The sequence below is a fragment of the Piliocolobus tephrosceles genome, chromosome 2 (assembly GCF_002776525.5).
Source record: "Piliocolobus tephrosceles isolate RC106 chromosome 2, ASM277652v3, whole genome shotgun sequence".
Taxonomy (NCBI): domain Eukaryota; kingdom Metazoa; phylum Chordata; class Mammalia; order Primates; family Cercopithecidae; genus Piliocolobus; species Piliocolobus tephrosceles.
Window position 1 is genome coordinate 100387594 of NC_045435.1, and position 24656 is coordinate 100412249.

At 42.5% G+C, this 24656-nt stretch overlaps 1 protein-coding gene across 10 annotated transcripts in view; it reads left to right on the forward strand.

Annotated features, from left to right (window-relative positions):
- DGKG (diacylglycerol kinase gamma) overlaps positions 1-24656 on the forward strand; it is a 215063-nt gene that overhangs the window by 36587 nt on the left and 153820 nt on the right. For 9 of the 10 annotated variants that reach the window (XR_002725462.1, XM_023187581.1, XM_023187584.1 and 6 more), the window contains exons 2-3: positions 4666-4980; positions 17015-17091. Coding sequence is in view for 8 of the 10 variants with exons in the window: in XM_023187581.1 (XP_023043349.1) it covers positions 4914-4980; positions 17015-17091 (144 nt within the window). In the remaining 2 variants the exon portion in view is untranslated. The remainder of the gene's footprint in view (positions 1-4665; positions 4981-17014; positions 17092-24656) is intronic. The other variant, XM_023187585.2, reaches the window with a different exon arrangement.

Below are 24656 nucleotides of genomic sequence, written 5' to 3' on the forward strand. Positions count from 1 at the left end.
CTTTCCCCCTCGCCTCTCTAGTAATCCCCAGTGTCTATTATTTCCATATTTATGCCCATATGTACCCAATGTTTAGTTCCCACTTATAAGTAAGAACATGTGGTATTTGGTTTTCACGTATTTTCTATTTGGTATTTGGTATTTTTATTTGGTATTTTCTATTCCTGTGTTAATTCGTGTAGGATAATGGCCTCAAGCTGCATCCATGTTGCTGCAAAGGACACGATTGCATACTTTTTTTTATGGCTGTGTAGTATTGTGTAGTATATGTGTGCTACATTTTCTTTATCCAGTCCGTCACTGATGAGCACCCAGGTTGATTCCATGTCTTTGCTACTGTGAATAGTGCTGTGATGAACACATGAGTGCATGTGTCTTTTTTGTGGAACTACTTATTTTTGTTTGGATGTGTACCCACTAATGGGATTGCTGCATTGCATGGGAGGTCTGTTTTAAGTTATCTGAGAAATCAACCTGCTTTCCACAGTGACTGAACTAATTTACATTCCCAGCAGCAATGTGTAGGCATTCCCTTTCCTCCAGAGCCTCACCAGCATCTGTTATTGCTTGTCTTTTTAATAATAGTCATGGTTTTGATTTGCATTTCTCTGATGATTAGCAACGTTGAGCATTTGTTCATGTTTGTTGGCCACTTGAATTGTCTTCTTTTGAGAAGAGTCTGTTTGTGCCCTTTGCCCACTTTTTAATGGGGTTATTTTGTTTGTTTTTTTTTATTCAGCTGATCGTTTAAGCCATATTGCTACATGTTGTATTTGTAATTGGATGATAATAACAATGATTTATTGAGTATTTGCTATGTGCGGGCATTGCACCAGGTGGGAATCTTGTTTTTATGGTTTTTGCATATATTAACCCACTTCATCCTAACACCAACCCAGTAAGCCTTTTAATTAATATCTTCATGTTTTAGATGAAGAAACTAAAGCTCAAGAGATGAAAAATATGTCTAGGGTGAAATAGCTCAGAAGAGGGCAGAGCCCAGATTCAAATTCTGTGCCTTCTGGTTTTAATTCAGTGTTGTTCTGTCATGCAGTCTGCCTCTGCGTCCTCTTAGATCCCCCTCTGTGCTTCTGAAGGTGTGCAGAATGCCCAGGCCATGGGGGCATTCTTTTTTTTTTTTTTTTTTTTTTTTGACAGACTTTCACTCTGTTGCCAGACTGGAGTGCAGTAGTGCAATCTTGGCTCACTGCAATCTCCGACTCCCTGGTTCAAGTGATTCTCCTCCCTCAGCCTTCCGAGTAGCTGGGATTACAGGCATGCACCACCATGCCCGACTAATTTTTGTATTTTTAGTAGGGATGGGGTTTCACTATGTTGGCCAGGATGACAGAAGCCAGGTCAAACATACCACATTAAGTGTGTATTTATTTATTTATTTATTTATTTATTTATTGTGAGACGGAGTCTCTCTCTGTTGCCCAGGCTGGAGTGCAGTAGCGTGATCTCGGTTCACTGCAAGCTCTGCCTCCCGAGTTCACACCATTCTTCGGCCTCAGCCTCCCCAGCATCTGGGACTACAGGCGCCTGCCACTACGCCTGGGTTTTTTTGTTTTGTTTTGTTTTGTTTTGTTTTGTTTTGTTTGTATTTTTAGTAGAGACAGGGTTTCACCATGTTAGCCAGGATGGTCTCGATCTCCTGACCTTGTGATCTGCCCACCTCGGCCTCCCAAAGTGCTGGGATTACAGGCATGAGCCACCGTGCCCGACCACACCGAGCTAATTTTTGTATTTTTAGTAGAGACAGGGTTTCACCATGTTGACCAGGATGGTCTCGATCTCCTGACCTCATGATCCACCCACCTCAGCCTCCCAAAGTGCTGGGATTACAGGCATAAGCCAACGCCACGCCCAGTAGGAGGCATTCTTAAACAGAAGCACTGGTTCTCCTCACCATGTTTACTAAACACCTAGCCTCATTTTTTTTCTCATCTGCAAAACAGAGACAGCAATATTGAATTTACATGTTATTAAGAGGACTAAATTAGATAATGTATATAAAGCATATAGCACAGTGTAAAGTACATGTCCATTCATTGATAGCAGCAGCAGCAGCGGTGACAGTGGTGGCAATGCTAGATTCCCTGGCATGATGGCAAAGGTTTCTAAAGGATACTCCTCACTTTCATACTAAATTGATCATCAGGAGCCAGATCATAAAGAGCTTTGTGTTTCATGAAAAGAAGATTACATCTTATTCTACAGGCAGTAGAAACTACTGAAGAATTTTATTACCGAGAGAGATGTGATCTGATGGGCAATTTAGAGAGCAGAGCAAGGGGAGAACAAAGCACAAGGCAGGGAGAGTAGCAGGTGGCTGCTGTCAAAGGCCAGGCAAGAGATAAGGAAGGTCTGAGTTAATGCCAGAGATGGTGTGATAGACAAAAGGGAGCACACAGTGGACCGTCAAACTCTGGGGCTAGTGCCTGGGTTTGGCAGGAGAGAAAAGGGGAGGAGCTTAGCTGAGCCTCCTGCCTCTGACCTGGGCACTGGTTTCTCTTGGGCATAACCCGAGCGGCTGAGGACACTGGAAGGTGCAGATCAGGGGTGGTTTGGGACACAGAAGTGAGTCACAGTAGATGGTTGGATATTCAGATCTGGATTAAGGCATCTGAATATCTGAATATTCAGATTCAGACCAAGGAGAGAGCTCAGGGCTGTCGCAGCATGCGGGGGGTCATTAAAGGTTGGAGGTGGATGAGATCCATCAGGGAAAGGATGTAGAGTGAGAAGAGGGCTGAGGACCGGACTTTGGAAGCACCAATTTTTTCTTTAACTTTTATTTTAGGTTCAGGGGTATGTGTGCAGGTTTGTTATATAGGTAAATCGCATGTCACGGGGGTTTGGTGAACAGATTATTTTGTCACTCAGGTAATAAGCATAGTATCCAGTAGGTAGTTTTTCAGTTCTTTCCCTCCTCCCATCCTCCACCTTCAAGTAGGCCCCAGGACCTATTGTTCCTTTCTTTGTATTCCTGTGTTCTCAATGTTCAGCTCCCACTTATAAGTGAGGGTGTGCTGTATCTGGATTTCTGTTCCTGCATTCGTTCACTTAGGATAGTGTCCTCCAGCTCCATCCATGCTGCTGCAAGGAACAGGATCTCGTTCTTTTTTATGGCTGTATAGTATTCCATGGTGTGTATGTACCACATTTCCTTTATCTAGTCTTCCATTGATAGACCTTTAGGCTGATTCTATGTCTTTGCTGTGGAAACATTTCAATATTTAAAGATGGCAAAAGAAAAGGCTGAAGGAGACTGAGAAGAAACACCCAGAAAGATAAGAGAGTTTCAAGGTGGAAGTTTTCTGCCATGGCAAAGACTGCAGAGAGAGAAACGAGGTGAGGAAGGACTGAAAGGTGCCTGTTGGATTTGGCAACTAGGTCACTGATGACCTTGACAGCAGCAAGCGCCAAGGAGCAGAGTCGAGCTGGCTGGATTAAAGAAAGAGTTGGACTTTCAAGGAGAGAAACTAGAACTTAATGTCCCCAGGAATGTGGGTATCTCATTTCCTTGCCATGCATTCTGGGTAGTGGAAGGTCTTCTTTATAAAGATAGAATCTCTCTCGCTCTCTCCAGCATCTTCCCTCAGCTCTAGTTCACTCTCCAGGTCCAAAACAACCGGTCTACACACTTCCCCAGAGAATGGTCCATATGTGTCTCCCAACTTGGTCATCTCATCCAGCACTGCTCATATGCTCCAGGCACCCCAGACTTGCCTTGCAATTGGCCACAGGATGGATCCTATTTTATTAAAACTGGGCTTGTTCTTTGGCAGCATTAGAGCCTGTGTTTCAATTGGTCTTTATTTCTCACCTTTTTAGGTTGGTGACTTCCCAACCATGTTTGTAACCTCAACTGAGAATAAGAAAGATACTTCACAATATGATCAGTATAACCATGGGTGTATAGCTGAAGGAAAAGTCTATGACATAATACGTCCTCTTACTATGGTAGATGCACTGTAGTATTTTCAACTCCATCTCATTCTATCCTATTCCGTTTCATGTGTTTGCATGCTTGTTGTGACTCATTATATCAATTTCACAACCACAAAACTGATTTAATGACCCACAGTACGAGAGGCTCAAAGGAAATGATACTCAGTGTTTTTTTGAATCCATCCCCATTTCCCTGCCTCATTGAGGCCAACAGCCCATCCCTCTAACTCCCTTTTTTATGACTCTAAGAGGACAGAGAATTGCTTCAGTCACTAGATGTTAGCCAGTCTTGGGGGTATTCCAAAATGGCTCACCAGAGCTATCATGGTGGAATTTGGAAATCAGTGGAGGAGAGAATGGCTGCATAGGCTCCTGTTCCTGTAATTACTCATGAGGCACCCAAGAGCCTAAGGCATTTTTATGCCCTGAGGATGCCCTTAGGCAGCCCTAATACCACCTCTCATGTGACACATTGAACATTTCCCAGAGCTGAGTAGTATGGCCCACTTATTCATACAGGCCACAGCTTGCCCCTCAACACTCACCCCCAGCCAGACAACTGTCATTATCCCCTCTTCAGACCTCTCTAAGGGGAGAACCATCCTTGAGAAACTTTGAACCATTGTTCCCTGTAGATCTTTCAGCGAAGAAAATTCGGGCCTTTTTTTTTAAATACTCTCATTTACTCTCATTTCTGCTTCTATCTAGGAAGAGCCAGGATTTCTGAATTTACCTTGAATACAGACAGGAGGATGTTGCCTAAGGAATAGCAGAGATCTTGTCGCATCTTCTGAGAGGTGCCTGCTGCTGCTGTATACACTTGAGTGCTCCCAGAAGTCTCCTGAAAGACTTACATCGCAAATCTGCAATGAGCCAAGCCCTTGGCTGGGCCTCCACTTCAGCCTAGCGAACAAAACTCCATCCCTGCCCTTTAGCCACTCACACCAAGTTTAAAAATGGGTGAAGAACGGTGGGTCTCCCTCACTCCAGAAGAATTTGACCAGCTGCAGAAATATTCAGAATGTGAGTAAATGCATGGACAGACCTGGGACAGGATTTCTTCTTGGCTGGAGACATCATTTCTGGAAAGCTCAGTAATATTATCATTGCAAAGCCACAAAGAACGATGTCAGGCCTGATGGCTTATATTTTCTTATAAACACAGATTTAGTGTATTTAACATAAAAACACACTTATCTTTAGGCTCAGTAAATGCTACGTGCTCACCATAGAAATCTGGAATATACATAGAAAAAAATGGAGTAAGTTAAAAATCACTGACAACACTACAAACATCTTAGGGCACTTCCCTGCTGTGCATATTGCCTTGCACCGTTGAACTCACACTGTATACACCCTTCGTTAAGCCTGCATTTCCCACCTAATGTACCGTATGTATTTTCTCACATCATTAAAGCCTCTTTAGAGCATAATTTTGAAGGGCTGCATGCTGCATGGCTACATTACTCAATTGTTTACTGTAATATATTCCTGCATTTGGAACCAAGGCCTTCTTGCAGTAAGATGCTGAATGCTGATGTGTGTTTCTTTCTTGACTTTGTTCTGGGAAGGGAAGGCCTTTCCAGGAAGGAAGAAAAAGAAGAAGCACAAAGGGGAGGCCTACCCTTGAGGAATCAGAATCTTTTTAGGGAATCAGATATGTGCTCGTGACACAGAGAACAGCTTTAAGGCTGCAGGCAAACAGCTCTGGTAGAGTTGGCTAAACTAAGCACGGAAACGAGAAGGGAATCAAAAAACAAGGGAAACTGGTATGGGGGTTGTATTATACTTTGCTACTTGGTTCAATCCAGCATGGGTTTATTGTTTCAAAGCCTTATAGTTTCAAAGTTCTGGGAGCTAGAAGTCCATAATCAAGGAGTCAGTGGCGCTGGTTCCTTCTGAGAGTTGTGGAGAAGGGATCCATCCCAGGGCTGTGTTTTTGGCTTGTGGATGGCCGTATTCTCCCTGAATGCCCTCACATGACATTCCCCCTGTGTACATATCTCTGTGTCCAAAGATCCCCCTTTCCTAGGCATACAACCTTATTGGCCTGGACCCCCCTATTCAGTCATGACTTTATCTTAACTAATTACATCTGCAACCACCCAAATAAGGTTACATCCTGAGTTATTGAGGGATAGAACTTTAACACATAAATATGAGGTTTGGGGCACAGTTGAACCGATAATAGAGGATTTAGCTGGATAAACTCCATGGAGGAAAGAGGTTTAAAATGTGAGCAGTAGATGGAAGGGGAACGATGGAAGCAAAAGGAATGTTTAGGAATGTTGATTTTGAGATGGAAATAACACACCCACTATGCATTCCTGGGGTGTGCAGGGATGGTTAAGGAGAGCTTCTGGGCTGGATGGTGAGAAGGCGTAGAGAATGAGGAGGACATAAGGAGGCATGGGAATAGCAGGAGGCCTTGGGCTTTGCATGTCAAAGTGTGGACAAAATTTAGAGCCAGGAATCTGGAGACTGTATGCAGGGTGGCTTGGATCAGGCAGTTTCCAGGCCAGGGAATTGGGCAGGATCCTTTGGAGGAAACCTAGTCTGAACCAAAGAGCTAGGCTAAGATGGTGAGAGTGGCCATGAACAAACGCTAATTCGTGGGAAACTGTGGTGGAAATACCATCAACACATATAGAACAAAAGAAAGTCATCAAACATACCTGGCAGACTAAATCTGTAGAAAATGACATCAGGATACAGGGCTGATGGGGAATGTTTGGGAACGTTGATTTTGAGATGGTGATAACACATCCACTATGCCTTCCTATGTGCCAGGCTCCAGGGATCCAGCAATAAATGAGACACAGTTCCTGCCCTCAAAGAGATCACTGCCTCACAGAGGAAGACAAACAGGACTCAGGCAAGGGTGTTGCAGTATAGCCGGTGCTCAGAAGTGGGCAGCATGGGAGGAGAAGGCCCAGAAGTGGGCAGCATGGAAGGAGAAGGCCCAGCTCAGCCTAGTGGGAGGCTTCCTGATGCACGCATTGTTTCCAGACTCCAGGAACTGTGGGGGAGGGAGGGAGAAGGGCGTTCTGGGCAGAGGACGTGGCTTGTGCAGGGCAGGGCAGGGAGGAGGACATCATAGGAGCTTCCAAGAACTGCAAGCTGCTCCCAGGCTGGGATCCCAGAGCATGTGTTGGTGGTGGTATCAGTAGTGTTGGGGGAAGAACTAGAAAGGAAAGTAGGACCCCATCCTGGGGAATCCTGCTTTCTAAGCAATATGTCCTGCAGGCCCCAGGAGGGTATGTGATGGGATTTGGTGGAAATGAGGGGTCAGTCCATAGTTGTGACTTGGGAATTACATGTGGAGATGGCAAGGAGAGAAAGAAAATGAATGAAGGCGCTCATACAGCAGGAACATCAGGAAAGAAAAGAAGAGGCTAGAGAACGAGGCTTACAGTATGTCTCTCTCAGAGGTCAGCAGAAGACACAGAGAGAAGAACCAGAAAGGCAAGTAGGTGGAAAAGAGTGCAGCATGGAGGGCGCGAAGATGAGAAGGGGCTCCAGATGCAGCAAAGCCGCTAAGCAGGCAGAGGGATGAAAAGGAACCGGAGTATTCAGTAGGAGAGGGTTCTTTTGGGGTTGGGCCTCTTCTTTAAACATTTACCTTTGTCCTTCTCTGACACTTGCTCGTGTTGTCCATGTCGGGGGACTGGATGAGGCACTCTGCTACTGTTGTTCAAACAGGAGAGGAATAAAAGATACAATTCTTACAAAATGATTAATCCTCAGAGAAAACCCTGAAAAAGTCATTCCCACCAATTTTAGACACATTCTGGTATTCAGTCGGATTGCATTGCCATAGCAACCACTCTTCCATAACCACATAAACAGGAGCTTTACAATAACAAAATAATGAAGCGTACAGCCTGAGAATTGAGAACTTTCTCCAGTGGGGTTACCAGGTAGGAGAGGCTCTTGGTATTTTCCATTTATATAGTGTAAGGTTGGCACCTTCTCTGGTGACCTTCTGTAGGGTGGGGGTGGGGCATCTTAAAACTGCTCTTGGAAGCATGTATATTTACTTTGTATGTATACATACATACATATACAAACAGACACATAGACACACACACTTATAGCTGACTGTAAGTTTGTTGTCAGTCTATGATGTAAAGTACTTACCAAAAGAGCTAATGTGATATTAAGAAATTTATATTATAAAACAATGAAATTTAAAGCCACCCATGATTCTATTTTCCAGTGATAACCAGCACTAGCATGTTTATGTATAAATGTAAGTATAAACATAGATATTAAAATATACATGCACATATACATACATACACATATACAATATACATATGTAAAACAAACTTGAGAATATGCATGCTGTACTATTTTGTATGCTGTTTTCTTCCCCTTAACAACATGTTTCAGTTACCTATTGCAGCATCAAAACAACTTTAAAACTTGTGTGCTGAAACAATCACCATTTTGGTTTCCCATGATTCTGTGGGTCAGGAACCTGGGCAGACATGGTGGGCATGACTCATCTCTGCTCCACTGTGTTTGGACCTTCAGGTGGGAGATCTCAAACAAGTGAGGACTTAGACCATCCGGTATGGCTCGTTCACTCACATGGTGGGACCTCAGTGTTCCTTCATGGAACCTCTTTCTCCAGCACTTTCTTGTCTTCCAGGGCCTCTCCATATGGCCTTTCTTTTCAGCAGGGCAACCTGGAAATCTAACATGGCAACTCAGGGCTCCAAACAGCACAAAAGAAGCTGCTGTTGGATCTTTTTAGCACCTGGGATCAGAGATCCTAGAACGGAATTCCCTCCACATTCCATTGGTCAGTGCAGTCACAGGCCTGGCTCACATTCGGTGAAGTAGAGGAATAGACTCCACATCTCAGGGAGGAGGGACTCACATAGGGATGGAAAGAATTCATGGTAGCCATCTTTGGAAACTGGCTAGCACACAAGATCAATCATGAGTCATTCCCATATCATTCTGTACTCTTCAGAAGCATAGCTTTTAGCGGTTGCAGAGATTTTTTTTTTTTTTTTTACTATATTTGTACTATTTCATCTAACCAAACCAGTCATTGTAATCTTAGGCTGTATTCATAGACTCATAGTGCCTAGTAAGGCAAACTGATATCCACATTCTAGCCTACCCTGATAGACCATCAGACCTCCCTAGAGGACTGAATTTATTTATGGTCGCTACGGTTTACAACGGACATGGACAACCTGGAACTTGTTTGAGAGTTGGTGAGAGGCCTCACAGCCACATTATGGAGAAATGAAGGTACTGTGCATATTTGTTGGAGAAGGGAAGGGAAAGGTGAAGAAGAGCTCATTGTATCAAAATAGCTCAGTTCTGTTGTGGGAAGAGGTGTGAAGTTAATTTTGAATGACTTCAAGAGGTAGCCCTAGGACTAATGGGAGGAAGTTATAGGAAGTCTTCAAAGTGTGGAATACATTAATTCCTAGTGGTCAAACCTGCCCAAACTGGAATCAAATTGAGTTAAAAGTGATTGGGTTTCCTTTCCCTGGAACTGTCTGGACACAGAGTTAGTTGAGACACTATAGGGGAAATAAGAGCTTTAGTCATCTGGTTGATTAAACGACCTCATTAGCTCTTCCAATACTTGGTTTTTATATTTAAATAGATTTCCACCACAGAGGATGTGTGCATGTGGGGATACCCCCTACTGACCCTCTTGCTAACAAGAATTGCTGGTGGCCAGTAGGGGGTGGGCATTTTTTTTTTTTCAATTTTTTGTTAATTACTTAAAAGTTCCATGATGCATCAAGGACAGAAACTACTCATTTATTCAGAAAGAGAAAAAAGGAAAAACAACTGATGAAGCATCCATTAAATTTTTAATTCTCTAAGAAATTAAATCAAACATTTCCTACATCAGCCAGCAGTTACTTGGACTGTGTAGAACTTTTTTTTTTTTTTTTTTTTTTGAGACAGAGTCTCACTCTGTCACCAAGCCTAGAGTGCAGTCGCGTGATCTCGGCTCACCGCAACCTCTGCCTCCCAGGTTCAAGCGTTTCTCCTGCCCCAGACTCCCAGGTAGCTGGGATTATAGGGATCCAACACCACGCCAAGCTAATTTTTGTATTTTTAGTAGAGACGAGGTTTCACCATGTTGGCCAGGCTGGTCTCGAACTCCTGACCTCAGGTGATCCACCCGCCTCGACTTCCCAAAGTGCTGGGACTTCAGGCGTGAGCCACCGCACTCGGCCAGAATTTTTAAAGTTGGGAAAAATCTTAACCATCATTAATGTCAAGCATTGCACATTTTAAAAATGAGACTACTAAGTCCAGAAGAGCTCAGTGACTTGCCCAAGGTCATACAGAAGATCGATGGTAAAATAAAAATTAGAACCAAAAATCTCTCAATTCTAGTACGAATTCGTTTGCTTCAATTCAGCAACAACAAATTAAACGAAAAGTACCCACTGGAGCTCAATCTTCAAACATACGTTAGTGTGTGTATGTGTATGTGTATGTGTGCATGTGTGTGTGCATGCAGATATGTATGTGTCAATTAAATTACATTAAAGCAAAATGTTAAGATGTAATTAAAGAGAATCAATCCATAAATTATGCTATTAGGAAATATATTTCATTCGAATCAGATTATGGCAAAGTTTCTGACTTTAAGATGTAGGTACAGTTCAAAATACAAAACTGTTAGAGTCAGAGAACATATTTAGGGCTGATTTGTAGAACAATAGAAGGCTCTAAGTAAACGTCACTAAAACCTTGCTATTTATGCTGGCCAGTAGAGTGAGGCTTGATCAGATGCTCATGAAGTCCTGGGCCCATGAAAAGTCATATCTCATTGCTTCTATCTTGGAAGGATATAGCCATAACTATTTCTCACCAACATGTGTTTCCACATGACAGACCTTTTTTTCCTTTAACGATGAGGAGGACTCTGCCCACCGGGAGTCACAGAATCAATGGACAGGGAGGAATTTCTATGGAACAATAGCTCTCAACGCTTAATGTACACATGAATCTCCTGGAGAGCTGTTGAAATGCAGATTGTGAATCAGTAGGTCTGGGGTACTGCTGAGATTCTGCTTTTCTAGCAAGCTTCCAGGCGATGCTGATGCTGCTGGTCGTGGGACCCCACTTTCAGTTGCAAGATGGCCCAAGTTGTCTGATCCACTCCTCCACCTTCACTTGAAATATGACCGATGAGGCCAAATTATTTGGAGAAAAGATGATAAAATGTTCTAGCAATACAAATTTTACTTACACAAATAAGCCATACCAGTCATTCAGATCATTTATGATGACAAAAAAGTTGTCTTAAAAAGCATTTTCTTGTTATTGACCCCAATTCTGTCTGCCTCCACATAAAGTCTTTTCTTATTATGTCATATGTAACATCTGTGGCAGAGCCATCACTTCCACAGGTCAGTGGTCCTCAGCCTTGGCTCACGTTCAAATCACATGGAAGGCTTTGAATACTTCCAGTGTTCTGTCCACACCTTCCAGATCATTTAATCACAGTTTGTAGACATGGGGCCTGGGCATCAGTATTTTTTAAAGCCCCCCAGGTAATTTCAATAAGCAACCAAGGTTGAGAACCACTAGTCTACCTCTTCTTTCTATGCCCCTGGGAATATAAGACACGTGGGACAAGTATGACCAGCTCAATCCCTTTGCTAGCCTTCATTTATTCAATAGATCTTTCCTGAATATCTATTTTTTTTGCCAGGCAATGGGTTGCATGTTGGGGATGAACAGTGAACAAGAAACAAAGTTTAGGTGGGAGAACATGTGTGTAGCAAGTATATCCGTGTTTATGAAGCTGGGCTTCTCCCCTGTGCTTCCCATGTGCTGCTCTGAGGCCTGCCTCCAGCTGGCTGAAGAGGTGGGCCTTTTGATCCAGTGCTCCTGGCCCTGGCCCTTCTGTTTTGACATTTTTCAGGACCCTTACAAAACTCTGCTCTTGTTGTTGTGCATCTCACTGTATAACTTCCTAGAGTAATTAGAAAATGTATTCATACATCCCAGCCTTCACTGGAAGAAGGAAAATCTAGATTTTATTTTTTTGCTCATGTGCCAACTTTCCCTTCCACTCGTCTCAGTGACTCCCCCTGCCCACCACTTATGGTCTTTCTACTCCATGGAATATGTTCCTTTGTCCTCGGCATCGTGGTCTTTTCTGGGTTGCAACGGGCAAGCCTCAGCAGTCAGCTCCAGATCCACAGGCACGTTGCTTAGAGCATATCAAGTGAGGTCCATGAACCTGCAAAATGGGTGTCACTTAGGATCTTATTCAGAATGTAGAATCTCAGGCTCTGGTCCAGTCCTACAGAATCTGCATTTTCACCAGATCCCAATGTGACTCATACGCACATTACAGTTTGAGAAGCTCATGGGGAACTTTGAGGAATGGAGAGTTATCATGTACCTTAGAATTCCACTCTCATATATGGATTTTCAGATTCACTTTTGAAAATGTTGATTTATAGTTTTTTCAAAGTTTAACAGTTTAATGATCTAATGTTCAAATACTCTGTGTTCTTAACTAGACAACAGACTATAAACTTTGGGGTCTAGTCCTGGCAGCACAACTAATATTCTGCTGTAAACACTGAAGTCTCTGATTTGTCTGCTTGTTGAGATGGAACGCATCCCTTCCCCACACCAACAAGGCAACAAAAGTGTCTGTGTGTGGGGCCAAATTTTTCCCTTTAAAAGGCTTTGAATTTGCTCAAACACTAGGAACAGTGCTTGGTTTAGGTCCCAGAGTTCTTGGCACATAAAGTATACAAGACAATTCTGGACTGAAAACTTCTTAGGGCACTGGTAACCTTGATCAAAGAGAAAAACTTTCTGAACACCCAATTTAGTATAGAACTGCATTTGGATAGTCCTGACAGTCTGGGTTAATGCAAAACATACTTCTACCTTGCCAAGCAGCTGAACAAGTTGACCTGTTGGGTAGAGTTCTTTGGTGTTGTCCACTTAAACAATAGATAATGTCTGCCAAGCACAGCAATATTAAATTTAGCAGTTATAAGCTTTTTATTCCCTTAGCAATAAGTGTTCAAGTTCAGGGGCTTTTTAAGACAGTCCTCATTTACAACAATAAAATCGTGTCCTAGAATGGCAGTCCTCAACCTTGACTGTACATCTGAATTCCAGGAAGCTTTATAAATTTTACTGTGTCCTGGGTTCCTCAAGAGATGCTGACTTAATTCACCTGGGGTAAGACTTGGGTTACAGTGTGTATAGAGCTCTCCAGGTGATTTCAACATGCAGGCAGCCTTGAGAACCACTTTCATAGAGGAAGAGTCCTGGCTTCTAACTTGCCAGTGTTCAAGTATCCAGTGAATCTCATAACCATGGCCCATTATTTAGAAATATTTAAAAAGTGTGACTTACGAGCTGAGTCTCCTTGAAAGAATCACTTAAATTCCATAAGCCTCAATTTCTTCTCTACAATAAGGGTAATTATTACATTAGAGGGTAGTTGTGGGGATTTAAATAAAATATGTAAGGTGACTAGGACAGCATCTAGCATGTCACAAGCACTCCACAAAATGGTAATTGTTACAAAGAGCTGTAGAAATGGCCCTATTTTGTACAGTCAGAAATGGAACATGGTGTCCTCTGAATCTAGTGCTGGTATTATGGTAAAGGCTTTGACAAAGGAATCTTCTGCGAAGTTATGCTATTGAACCCACAGATGACACCTAAAATAAGACCAAGGAATGCTATTTCCTCATTGTTCTTTTCTGTCTTAAGATGAAACAGAATAAAGCAGCTGTCACTAAAGTAGATTAGTCATGCATAATACCTACTTACTCCTCATGGAAAAAGGAAACCCAACATAGAAATCTATTAAGAAGAAAACTGTTATAAAGTGTATGAGGACATCCAAGGAGAAAGTAATGTGTCCCAAATTTGAGAATTAGGTTGATTCCCTTTTTTAAAGAGTATTGATGCTATAAGCCTACGAAAGCCCACAAAGCAAATTGAAGTAAATGTGTGACGAGTAATCCACCTCATGGAAAGCTACTTAGAAATCTCTTGGCTTGTTGTTGTGCTTTTTTTTATTTATTTAATTTCAAGCTATTAATCAGATATCTTAAAATAAATGTCTTTTCTATTTTTTCTTTTTAAAACCTCTGTTTATTTTATGTGAACATATGATGAATTTATGTGTGTGTATATATATCACATATTTAAATATAAAGCAGGATTTTGAAAATAGAGCAGCAGCACTTTAGAGTCAAAGGAATTCTGCTACAATGAATGGTGTAATATCCAAAATGAGATGAGAACATCAAAATATCATACATTCAATTGAAATTACTCCATTGGTTCTCAATCAAAATGCTAACTCTACACTCTTCTTCCAGAAGTCACAACAGGGGTACCCATGTTCTCAATTTTTTATTTTTTTAAATTTAGACATTTTAGCTGGGTTAAAAACCTCCCATTAAAATAAATTCTAATATGTAGGATTTGTTTTCCTAAATAATTAAGCTGCTTGTGGAATAACTTGAATATACGTGTAATGTTAACTGAGCTCTCGTCTCATTCTAACTTCTCTTTTATCCTGTTTCCAGAGTGGTCTTTAGAAAACAGAGAGCTGGTTATATGATTTCACCACTCAAAAAAAATCTTTAACCATTTCAAATCAATGTTCTTAACTCTACATTCAAGACGCCCCACAAATCCAGCCACAAACGACTCTCTGGTTCTAACTTGTCCTAAACGTTCTGTGGTGCCCATCTCTGTACTATTGCTCCCTTGGGCTCTTCCGAGAATACCCTTTCCACTTCATATCTGCCTTTATAAACCTTATCCAATTCTTACTCCTCAGCTCAAGTGATAAAGCCTTTATAGGGCAGCCTCAGTTCCCACCCCATCCCACTTTCATCTTAATTTTCCTTCTTCCCCACTTGGTGTTTCATAGAACTTCATATCATTGTGTCACCCTTAATTACACCTTTCCTTATGTTAGCAAATGTTTAGGAAGCTATAGTGAATAATGCTCAAGGGAAAAGACATATACTTTGAGCCAGACTAGACCTGAGTTACAACTCTGGCTCTTGAGCAAGTTGAATTAATTTTTCTGAATTTCAACTTCTTCGTCTGTAAACTGAAGAAAATACTTGCATGGATTAGTAGAGGAGAGTTTATGAGACTATGCAGGTGAAGGTCTCCAGTGAGGGACAGCTATTAGTACCACAGTTATTTAGATCATCTTTCCCACTAGTCCATTAACAGTATCTTGCCGCATCTTACCCTCCATAGTGTTTTCTGAATTGAATGGAAGCAGCCCAAATTGACAGCATCTGCTGCCTGGCTCTTACTGAGCTATTAGATTTTCAACATCTGTTTTGAATTTCAGAAAGAAATTTCCATTTTTAGGCAACAGAAGCATTTTCCTGTTGTATTTCAATATGTCTCAATCCTGAAATGATTAGAACTTCTGCTTGATTGAATCCAAGTCAGCAAAGCCATGGAGAACAGCCCAGCCTATGAATATGTCTACTTTACCTAGGCTTAAGAGACCTTAACCCTCTGTACACAGAGCCCGGGCAACAAAAAACACTGTGTGAGCTTTTAATAACATCATCCTTTGGCTCAGATGTTTAAATAGCAACAATAACGGAGCTTGGAAAGCTCTTAATTACCCACAATATTGGGAGAGAGGGAGAGCCCAGGTCATAGAAACCCTGGTTTGCTTTGATGTCTAGAGTGCTGATAGCTGCACAAGATGAATTCATAATATGTTTTTAATAACAATTATTGAGTCTCTTTTCTGGGTTCCCAATTCCTTTATAAAATTCCAAAAAGAAGCAGCCAGTCTTGTCTCCAGTTGCTTCTGAATGATTTCCTATGGAAAGCAGCATTTTCCAAACCACCATGCTTCATGGATTCTCTGAGTCTTTCTTTATCCCCTTTCAATGTAAACGCAACATAGAGGGAACATTAAGGGGAAATCATGGCGCGGGGTGGAGGCCTCAACTTTCGGAGGAAGATCTTCTGGCTGTCAGGAATATGTGAGAAATACCATGGGAACATAAAACCAACCATGCTAATTATGAGACATAATTGAGGTTATGTTTTATGTGTCAGAATGAGTAGCTCAGTTTTATCCATCAAGATAAAAAATAAAAATCAGGTGAAAAAAAAAAAAAGGGACAGAGTTGTCAAGATTCCAGAAGTAGAAGAAACTATCTTGCTGCAGTGTACAGCAGTTTTTCAGCACCAAGGACAGAGCCTCGTGGGGTTTAATGCCCACCCATCCTACATACTTAATGAATTTTTAGTGTTTCGAAATTTTCACTCAGATGTTTATATACTCATCTACACATTGTTTTTCTGAGCCCTAGTTACACGTCAGACAGTATGATAGACAAAGAGTCACCAGCCACTTAACAGCTCTCAAGGTAAAGCTGAAGCAGGAGATGAGTAAGATAGGCAAGTTAATAAAAATTATAACACTATATGACAAGCACTATTACATAGTTGCGTACAAGTCATGTGGGAACCAATGAAGGGAATGCTTAACTCTGACTGGTGTAAAGGAAGACTTTACAAAGGTGTTGACATTTGAGCTGGATATTGAAGAATGGGTGAAATTTGCAAGACAAAGAAGAAACACCATGAAAGAGTGCACAATATGGTCAGGGATGTCTGGAAATGTAACTTGATGTGTCTGAAACATAGAGTAAATAGGGAAATGAAGAATAGGTAGATAAAATCACCAAAGGCTTGTATTCCAAGTTAAGGGCTTATCTTCCAAGCTATGAATGGTAAGCTTTATCCTGGGGAAACAGAAAGCCCTTGAATGGTTTTGAGTAGGGATATGATCTGATCAGATTTGTGTTTCAGAAAGATAATTTAGATGCAAGGGGGGAATCAGACGGAAAAGAAGAAGTGAGAGGTCAAAGGGTAGAAGAGGGTGATATTTCTCCAGATTTTCTGGGGCTGAGGGGCAGCTCCAACATAAACATGGTTACACAGGGAGAATTTATTTGGCCCAGCTTCCATTAGCTGTTTACCAGTGTTTCACACGTGAATTGTGTCTCTTCAGATTCCTCCAAGAAGATAAAAGATGTCTTGACTGAATTTAATGAGGGTGGGAGCCTCAAACAATATGACCCACATGAGGTAAGAACAGTTTCATTTTAAGCCTTTAAAAACCCCTGTGTTTTAGCCTTTCCATAATTTGTTTCCCTCTTGGAGACTCCACTTGCCTTGAAGAACTTGCTCTTCAGCATGTTTCCTCCTAAGTTTCAAGTGAACCATTTGTGCTACCTGGCATCCTATGTTTCCCAAGCCCATACACTCGTCCCACTGTCCTGGAAGACTACCACTACTTCTCCTCTGCTCAGATCTCTCACCCCTCCTCTCCTCATCCTCAGTTAACAACTGAGTTTTCTACTTCACTGAGAAAAGAGAAACAAACAGAACAGATCTTTCACAAGCTCCCTCTCCCCGTATGCCCACCTATGTGTACCTTTTCTTCTGTAACCGGAGATGAACTCTCCATGCTCCTGTCTAAGTCCACCTCCCCAACATATGCACACAACCCCATCCTCTTTTGGCCTACTGACAGGCATTACTTCAGCAACACGTCTTCCCCAGACTTCCTTTCCCTCCCTCCACCTCCCTCCTTTTCTTTCTGTATCTCTACCTCCGTCTCCTTCATATCAACTTTCTTCTGTATATTTTATTTCTCCCATCACCATGTAAACATTCTGTTACTTCTTTTATATTGAAAAACATTTTCCTGACTCCACTTCCTCCTCTAGGTACCACCTCATTTCCCTCCTGTGTTATATAGCAAAACTGTACAAAATACTTGTCTATACTCATTGCCTCCAAATTCTGTTCTTCCTACTTTCTCGAAATGCCTTGCATCAGTCTGTAGCCTTCACTCCTCCACTCAAACCACTAGTCAAGATAGCCAAGGGCCTCCCTACAGCTAAATCCAATAGCAGTTTTGCTCAACATCACTGGACATGGTCGGTCAAGTCATCCTCCATTTTCTTCACTTGGTTTTAAGACCCTACATTCTCCTGATTTCCTCTTACCCCTCTACTTGACATTTACACTTACAAATCAAATAGGCTTCTCAAACTGAACATGAACTAAAATGATGTGTCCTTAATCTTCCCCTATAAAACCTGTTTATTCAGCAGTCTTCCCCATTTCAGTAAATGACAACTCTACCCTTCAAGTTATTCAACCTGAAACTATGCAGTCATCATCAACTTTTGTCCTTCTCTCACATCCCACATCCAACTCATTGGCAAATTCTGTTAGATCTACCTTCAAAATATATCCAAAATACAGACACATCTCACCACTTGCACTGCTAGCATCCTGACCTGAGTCATCACCATACTTTGCCCAGATTATTGCAAGAGTCTCCTAACTGGTCTCCCTGCGTCTGCCCTTGCTGCTTCAGTCTATTCTTCACACACATCCTGAGTAATCTGTCAAAATTTATGTCAGAGCTTGTCGCTGCTCTGTTCCACAATCTCCCATGGTTCCCCCCATCCCTACTCAGAGTAAACATGAAGATCATTACAATCTGCACCTCCCCCAGCTCTCTGACCTCATCTCTTGCTACTCTCCCCATCTTCAGCATATTAGCCTTCTTTATGCTATCAAACAAGCCGGTGTCACCATAACCTCAGCACCATTGCTCTTGCTGTTACTGTTTCTTAGAATGTTCCTCCTCAGCACATCACATTATCCATTACCTTACCACCTTCCAGTCTATGCTCAAGTCACCTTCTCAGTGATCATCACCTTCTTCATCTAATACTTGAAGCCCTCTTTCCCGACACTTCCTATCCCCCTGCTCTGCATTATTTTCCTCCTAAGTACTTCTCACCACCTGTCACACTATATAATTTACTTAATTAATTGTCTGTCTGTCCCACTAGCATGTTTTTATTCACTGCTGTGTCTTCGGTGCCTGAAAAAGTATCTGGTTCATAGCAGACATTCAATAAATATTTGTGGACTGAATAAATGAATACAAGACCTCCCCCTACTTTCAAATTCAGTGAATCTAACATTTCTTGGGCTTCTATGCGCTGTACTGGGCACTGTATAAGGCATAAAAATATAGAAGCACAGTTCCTGCCCTCCGGGACTTATTTCCTACTGGCCGGGTCACGTTTGACAGCCATGACCTTGGAATTATATGGTCTTAGGTTAGACTTCTACCTCTGCCATCAACAAGTGGTCTTCGATAATATTTCATATCTTTGAGCCTCACTCTCCTCATCTATAAACTGTACATAACAAAAAAAGCCTCAAAGTTTGTGGATGAGTGAATTAAATGAGAGGATCTTTGCAAAGTGGCTAACACTCTACAAGCGCTTAAAAATTTGTACCTGTCATTATCCCTCTTCCATCCCCTTTCCCCAGAATGTTTTTAACTCAATTCCATTTTCCCTGCTCCTGAGTCCTTTTATAAAGACTAACCACAGAAAAGTGACTGATCTGCAGGATTAACTCAGAGAGAGACTGGCCACTTTCTTATTCACATTGTCATCCATTGAACAAAACTGATCAACACCTTCTCTGCTGGACACTGGAAATGAATCAACAGAGCCTGTGCCCTCAAGGTACACCTAAGAGGGGCTTTGGATAAAATGTACCAGTTGCAGAGAGAATGAAGCAGGAGGAAGGTAGCCAAAACAGGGGCGAGATTGAGAATGCACCATTTCAAAGAACATTCCTGAGGAGAAACCACGCAGAAAAGATAGCAGAACCAGCAAAGAACTCACTGCCCCACATCCCCCACCCCCAGCTCATAACACAGGAACAAAGCCTGGCGGGGGCTGCTAATCAGCTTGTCCGCCCTGGGGCTGATGAGTGGGAGAGGAACAGTTTGGTCAGGGCCACTGCCGGTGTGGAGGCCACAGGAGTTTTCAGAAGCAGGGAGTCGCTTGGCTGCTATGAGCATGCAGCCGCCCTCGCCTCTGTCGGAGCTGGCCCCCACTTTTTGTACGCCAGGCACTGCTGGGTCCCAAGGGAGCTCTGCCACTCTGATTTTGTTCTCTCACACAGTACAGCTGACTTCTAGTAGGTGTAATGTCATGGCACGGGGGTTAGGGAAACAAGAAGGGTTTAATTTCTCTAGAGTTTGATGGCTTACTGCTGCTAAAATGTCTCCATGAGAAACGAGTTAGCTGTGGGAAGGGGCAGATTGCTAGCAAAGGTAGGATGGGAATAAAACTTTGCAGAGTGGCAGACCTGCATCTGGCCGTGATGAACATGCGCTTGCCCATCAGCACCAAGTGATTCTCTGGACAACAGAGTGGTGGCAGACAGCTAGAGAGTGGACAAAACCCAAAAGAGCAAAAGAGGCAGGTGGCTTGGTGGCACTGTGAGCCTGGACCCAGACACCTGAGCACAAAGCCCAGCTCTGCCACGTGCTTTATGATCTTCAGCAAGTTATTTATGTTGTCAAAATACCCAAAATGACAGTAACAGTTCTTCCCCACACTGCTGTCCTGAGAATGAAAGTGCCTGATGCCTGCTAAGCTCTCCATCTAGTTCTCCTCTCTTCTTGGTCTGTGTAAGGATTAACACACTCTCTTTAAGCATGTTGCAGCAGGAGCAAATTGCCCAGCTAATTCCTGCATAAAAACTGCTGGGGGAAAACAGAGTTCCCTTGGCCTGAACCATGAGTGTGCCTGTGATGTTATTCCAGGTCTCAGAGAATTGCCAGCAAGCCTCATAGTGGTTGGTCATCTGGTTTGGGCATGACCCCTAGCCACTCCCTAGTTAGTCTCCCATGATGCATTTACTAAGCAACTACTCTGTTCCTGGGCTGTGCTTTTAAAGAACTTTTGTATAACCCAGATATCACCTTGAGAGTGTGGCACATTTTTGCATGTCTTTGCCTGCTGAACATGGAATACTGGAAGGGAGTGTCAGGGAGCACTATGCCAGTTCTGTACCCTGTGACAGATATAGAAGCAGGAGCACTGGAATAGGAGTCAGGAAGTCTGGCCTCTGGTTTCACTCTGCTGCTAACTTGCTGGGGCTTATCACTCAATTTCCTGAGGCTCGGGGGCATCAGAAGACCAAGTCCTCTCTGAGACTCTTCTGGTTTGCAAGTTCTGTGCTTCCAGGTTTATTCTGTGCGTCCTGTTCTCTAGGATGGGGACATGCATGGCTGGATAAGTTCCATCAGTATTATTTTCTAAGTTCTCATAACAGTTTGTCAGTTCTTTTCCTATGGCACTTGCCACTGATGACCATGCATTGCAATTATTTCGTTGCAATTACCTCTTATATAACACTGACTCTTTGAAGATATGGACCAATACCTAATTCATTGGTGCCCAGCACTGTTTCTTGTACTTAAGAGGCTCAGGATATATCTATATATCTATACCTATAGATATAGATATAGATATAGATATATCTGGTTTATTTCCCCCCTTTTTCCAATCTGTTTCTTCTTCAGCAAATTGTGAGTGGAGGTATATATATATATATCCATTCAATCTATACATAGTTGATGACATAATAGTTGATGACATCCAGGGGCCAGGCACTAGGCTATTCCTGAGGTGCACTGATTAGGGTTCATCATCCATTCAAATACCTAAGAAGAACCCTGTGGTAGGTGGTGTGGGGAATTCAAACATGAAAGACGACATTCTCACTACCTTCCAGGAGCTCTGGATCAAGTAGAGAACCAAGGTGTGTCACAAACCACTATATATCAACGCACAACAGCAGATATGAGTGTCACAAGACAGGAACCAAGGTGCCAAGTATGGAAATTCAGGGACAAAAGATCACAAGGCTTTCTGGAAAAGGTGGAATCTGGGTTGGGCCTTAAAGCATGACTGGAACTTTAACATGTAGAGATGGAAGCAGTTCATGCAGGGCAGAGTGCATGGAGGGTTGGTCGGGAAAGAACACAGAGGTCAGCATGGACAGAGTGCATACATGCACAAGGGGAATAATAGCAGAAAATGCCAGAATCGTCTTCTCAGAGCTTGAAGTAACTACAAATCTAGGTTGGAGAGGATTATCGGAGGCTATGAATTCTGAAGGTCTAGGAGAGTACACAGGATGACCCACTGGACTGTAGAACACTGCATATTAGACTTTCTATTTACATTCATCTAATTTCCGCTTGCCAATTTAGTTTTGCAAATATTTTATAATGTATAGTGCAAGAACACAGAAGTACATCAGCTGATCTCAATTTAGTTCCATGGGCAATTAGAAACCATGGAAAGTTTGTTTTTTGGTGGTAGTGGTGGTGGTTTTTGTTTTGTTTTGTTTTGTTTTGTTTTGTTTTGTTTTGTTTTGTTTTTGAGACAGAGTCTCTATCTGTCACCCAGGCTGGAGTGCAGTGGTGCCATCTCAGCTCACTGCAAGCTCTGCCTCCCAGATTCACGCCATTCTCCTGCCTCAGCTTCCCGGGTAGCTGGGACTACAGGCACCTGCCACCATGCCCAGCTAATTTTTTTGTAATTTTAGTAGAGACAGGGTTTCACCATGTTAGCCAGGATGGTCTCGATCTCCTGACCTCGTGATCCACCTGCCTCAGCCTCCCAAAGGGCTGGAATTACAGGCATGAGCCACTGCGCCCTCCCCATGGAAAGTTTTTGAGTAGAGAAGCAATCTTATCAGAGTTGTGCTTTAGGAAGATCAACAGGGCAAGGATAGGTAAGATAGGTGGGAGGACCAACAGATGGACATGGGGATAAGGAAGCTTTGGAGAGGTATTGCAATGGTCCAGGTGAATTATATGGAACAAAAGTCAGAATCCAGGAATTTTGGTGATGGCAGCAGGGACAATGGACATAGAAAAGGTCTGGATGTGACAGACATTGCAGAAGAACAGTGGACAGAAGGAAGAGACAAGAACTAGTCTCAGACAACTGACAGTTCAAAGATCAGCTTGTAATGTTGGGAGCATAATAGTGTTATTGGCATTAACAGAAATTGTGGAGTCAGAAAGATCAGCTGGTTTTCAGGGAGCAAGCTAATTGAAGTTTAGAACTTGAAATCTTCTAGTTCAGCACTCACAATTTGCTGAAGAAGAAACAGATTGGAAAAGGAGGGGAAATGCGCTTGGTCTGAGACCACTCATGAGGTTTGCTGAATCTCATGCTGATCTTGTTTCATGATCTTTTGGCTTTGGTTCTTTACAGCATTATGTTAGACTGTTTAAACTTTCTTTTTATTAGATCATTTAGTACAGTCTGCTTTCCAGAAATATGTTATTCTGATAGTTTTCATTTGATGTTAGCTGAAAGAGATTAATAGTTCACTATGGAACTGAAAACTACCTTTTAAAATAGTACTTGTCAATTAAAGTGATACAAAAAGACAAAGCAAAAAGAGCTTTAGAAACAAATTAATGAAGAACAGTGCCATATTATTCAGTCAATCAAAGTAAAGAATGAAGAGAACCAAAACAGAACAACTGCATAGAAAATAGAGAGCTTCAAAAAGAAGACAGGGTGAAATGCTGCAGAGAGGCCAAAGATGAGACAGTCTAAAAAGAGATGATTATATCTGTGACCTTCAACAAAGCAGTTTCAGAGGTAATGGGCTAGGATCCAATCCGAATGGGATTAGGGAGGTGAGGAGGCTAATCTGGTCTGTTTGGAGAAATTTGAAAGGAAAGGGGAGAAGGATGGGCCAGTAGCTCTGGTAGACAGCACTTTCTTTGGAATAGGGGACATTTAACATACTTGCAGGTAGATGAAAAGAAAATCCTGGAGGTGCAATCAGAGCCAGCGAGGATGGAATCAAGGATCATAGTGGGTGGGTTACAGTTGGAGAGGAGGGGCTGGGCATGGTGGCTCATGCCAGTAATCCCAGCACTTCGGGAAGCCAAGGCAGGCAGATCACTTGAGGTCAGTAGTTGAAGACCAGCCTGGCCAACACAGTGAAACCTCATCTCTACTAAAAACACAAAAATAGCTGGGCATGGTGGCACATGCCTGTAATCCCAGCTACTTGGGAGGCTGAGGCATGAGAATTGCTTGAGGAGGTAGAGGTTGCAGTGAACTGAGGTGACGCCACTACACTCTAGCCTGGGTGACAGAGCGAGACTGTCTCAGAAAAAAAAAAAAAAAAAAAAAAGAAACAAAGAAAAGAGAGGAGGAAGAAAATATTTTGTTATTGTGTATTAGAAGAAAGGAGAAGGATGTGGGAGGAAGGGACATTCTGAGGCGATGAAGCTACAGAGACAGCGAGGGACAGAAAGAGTGTGAAATAAAGAGACACAGAGACTTGGGGACAGAAAAGGAACAGAGAGATGGATAGCTGTCACAAGAAATGTGAGTCTACCATTTGCTTCGAGTTCCCCTGATCTGGTAAGAGCCTCTTACCAGATTCAGACTTCCTTTACTCTGCAAAGGAGACGGATAGAACAGTCAAGCCTGGTGCTAAACAGAAATTTATTTGTCAGCCCCTCAGTGGGTTGGGGAGGCCATTACTTGCTTTTAAGGTCAAGATTTTGAACCCAAACTTGTTTATACACATGTAAGCCAGTCTCTGGTTCTGGGAAGTCCCCGAGATCTCCCAGAACAGACAAGGGGTTAAATGCTACCAACATTTTGATGGGCACACCAAGTAGACTCCTGCAAAGGGATTTTATTCTCATGGCTGCTATTATTCACAAAAGCTTGCACAGCAGATCTCGGAGTAGTGCTTCCTCAAATGATTTC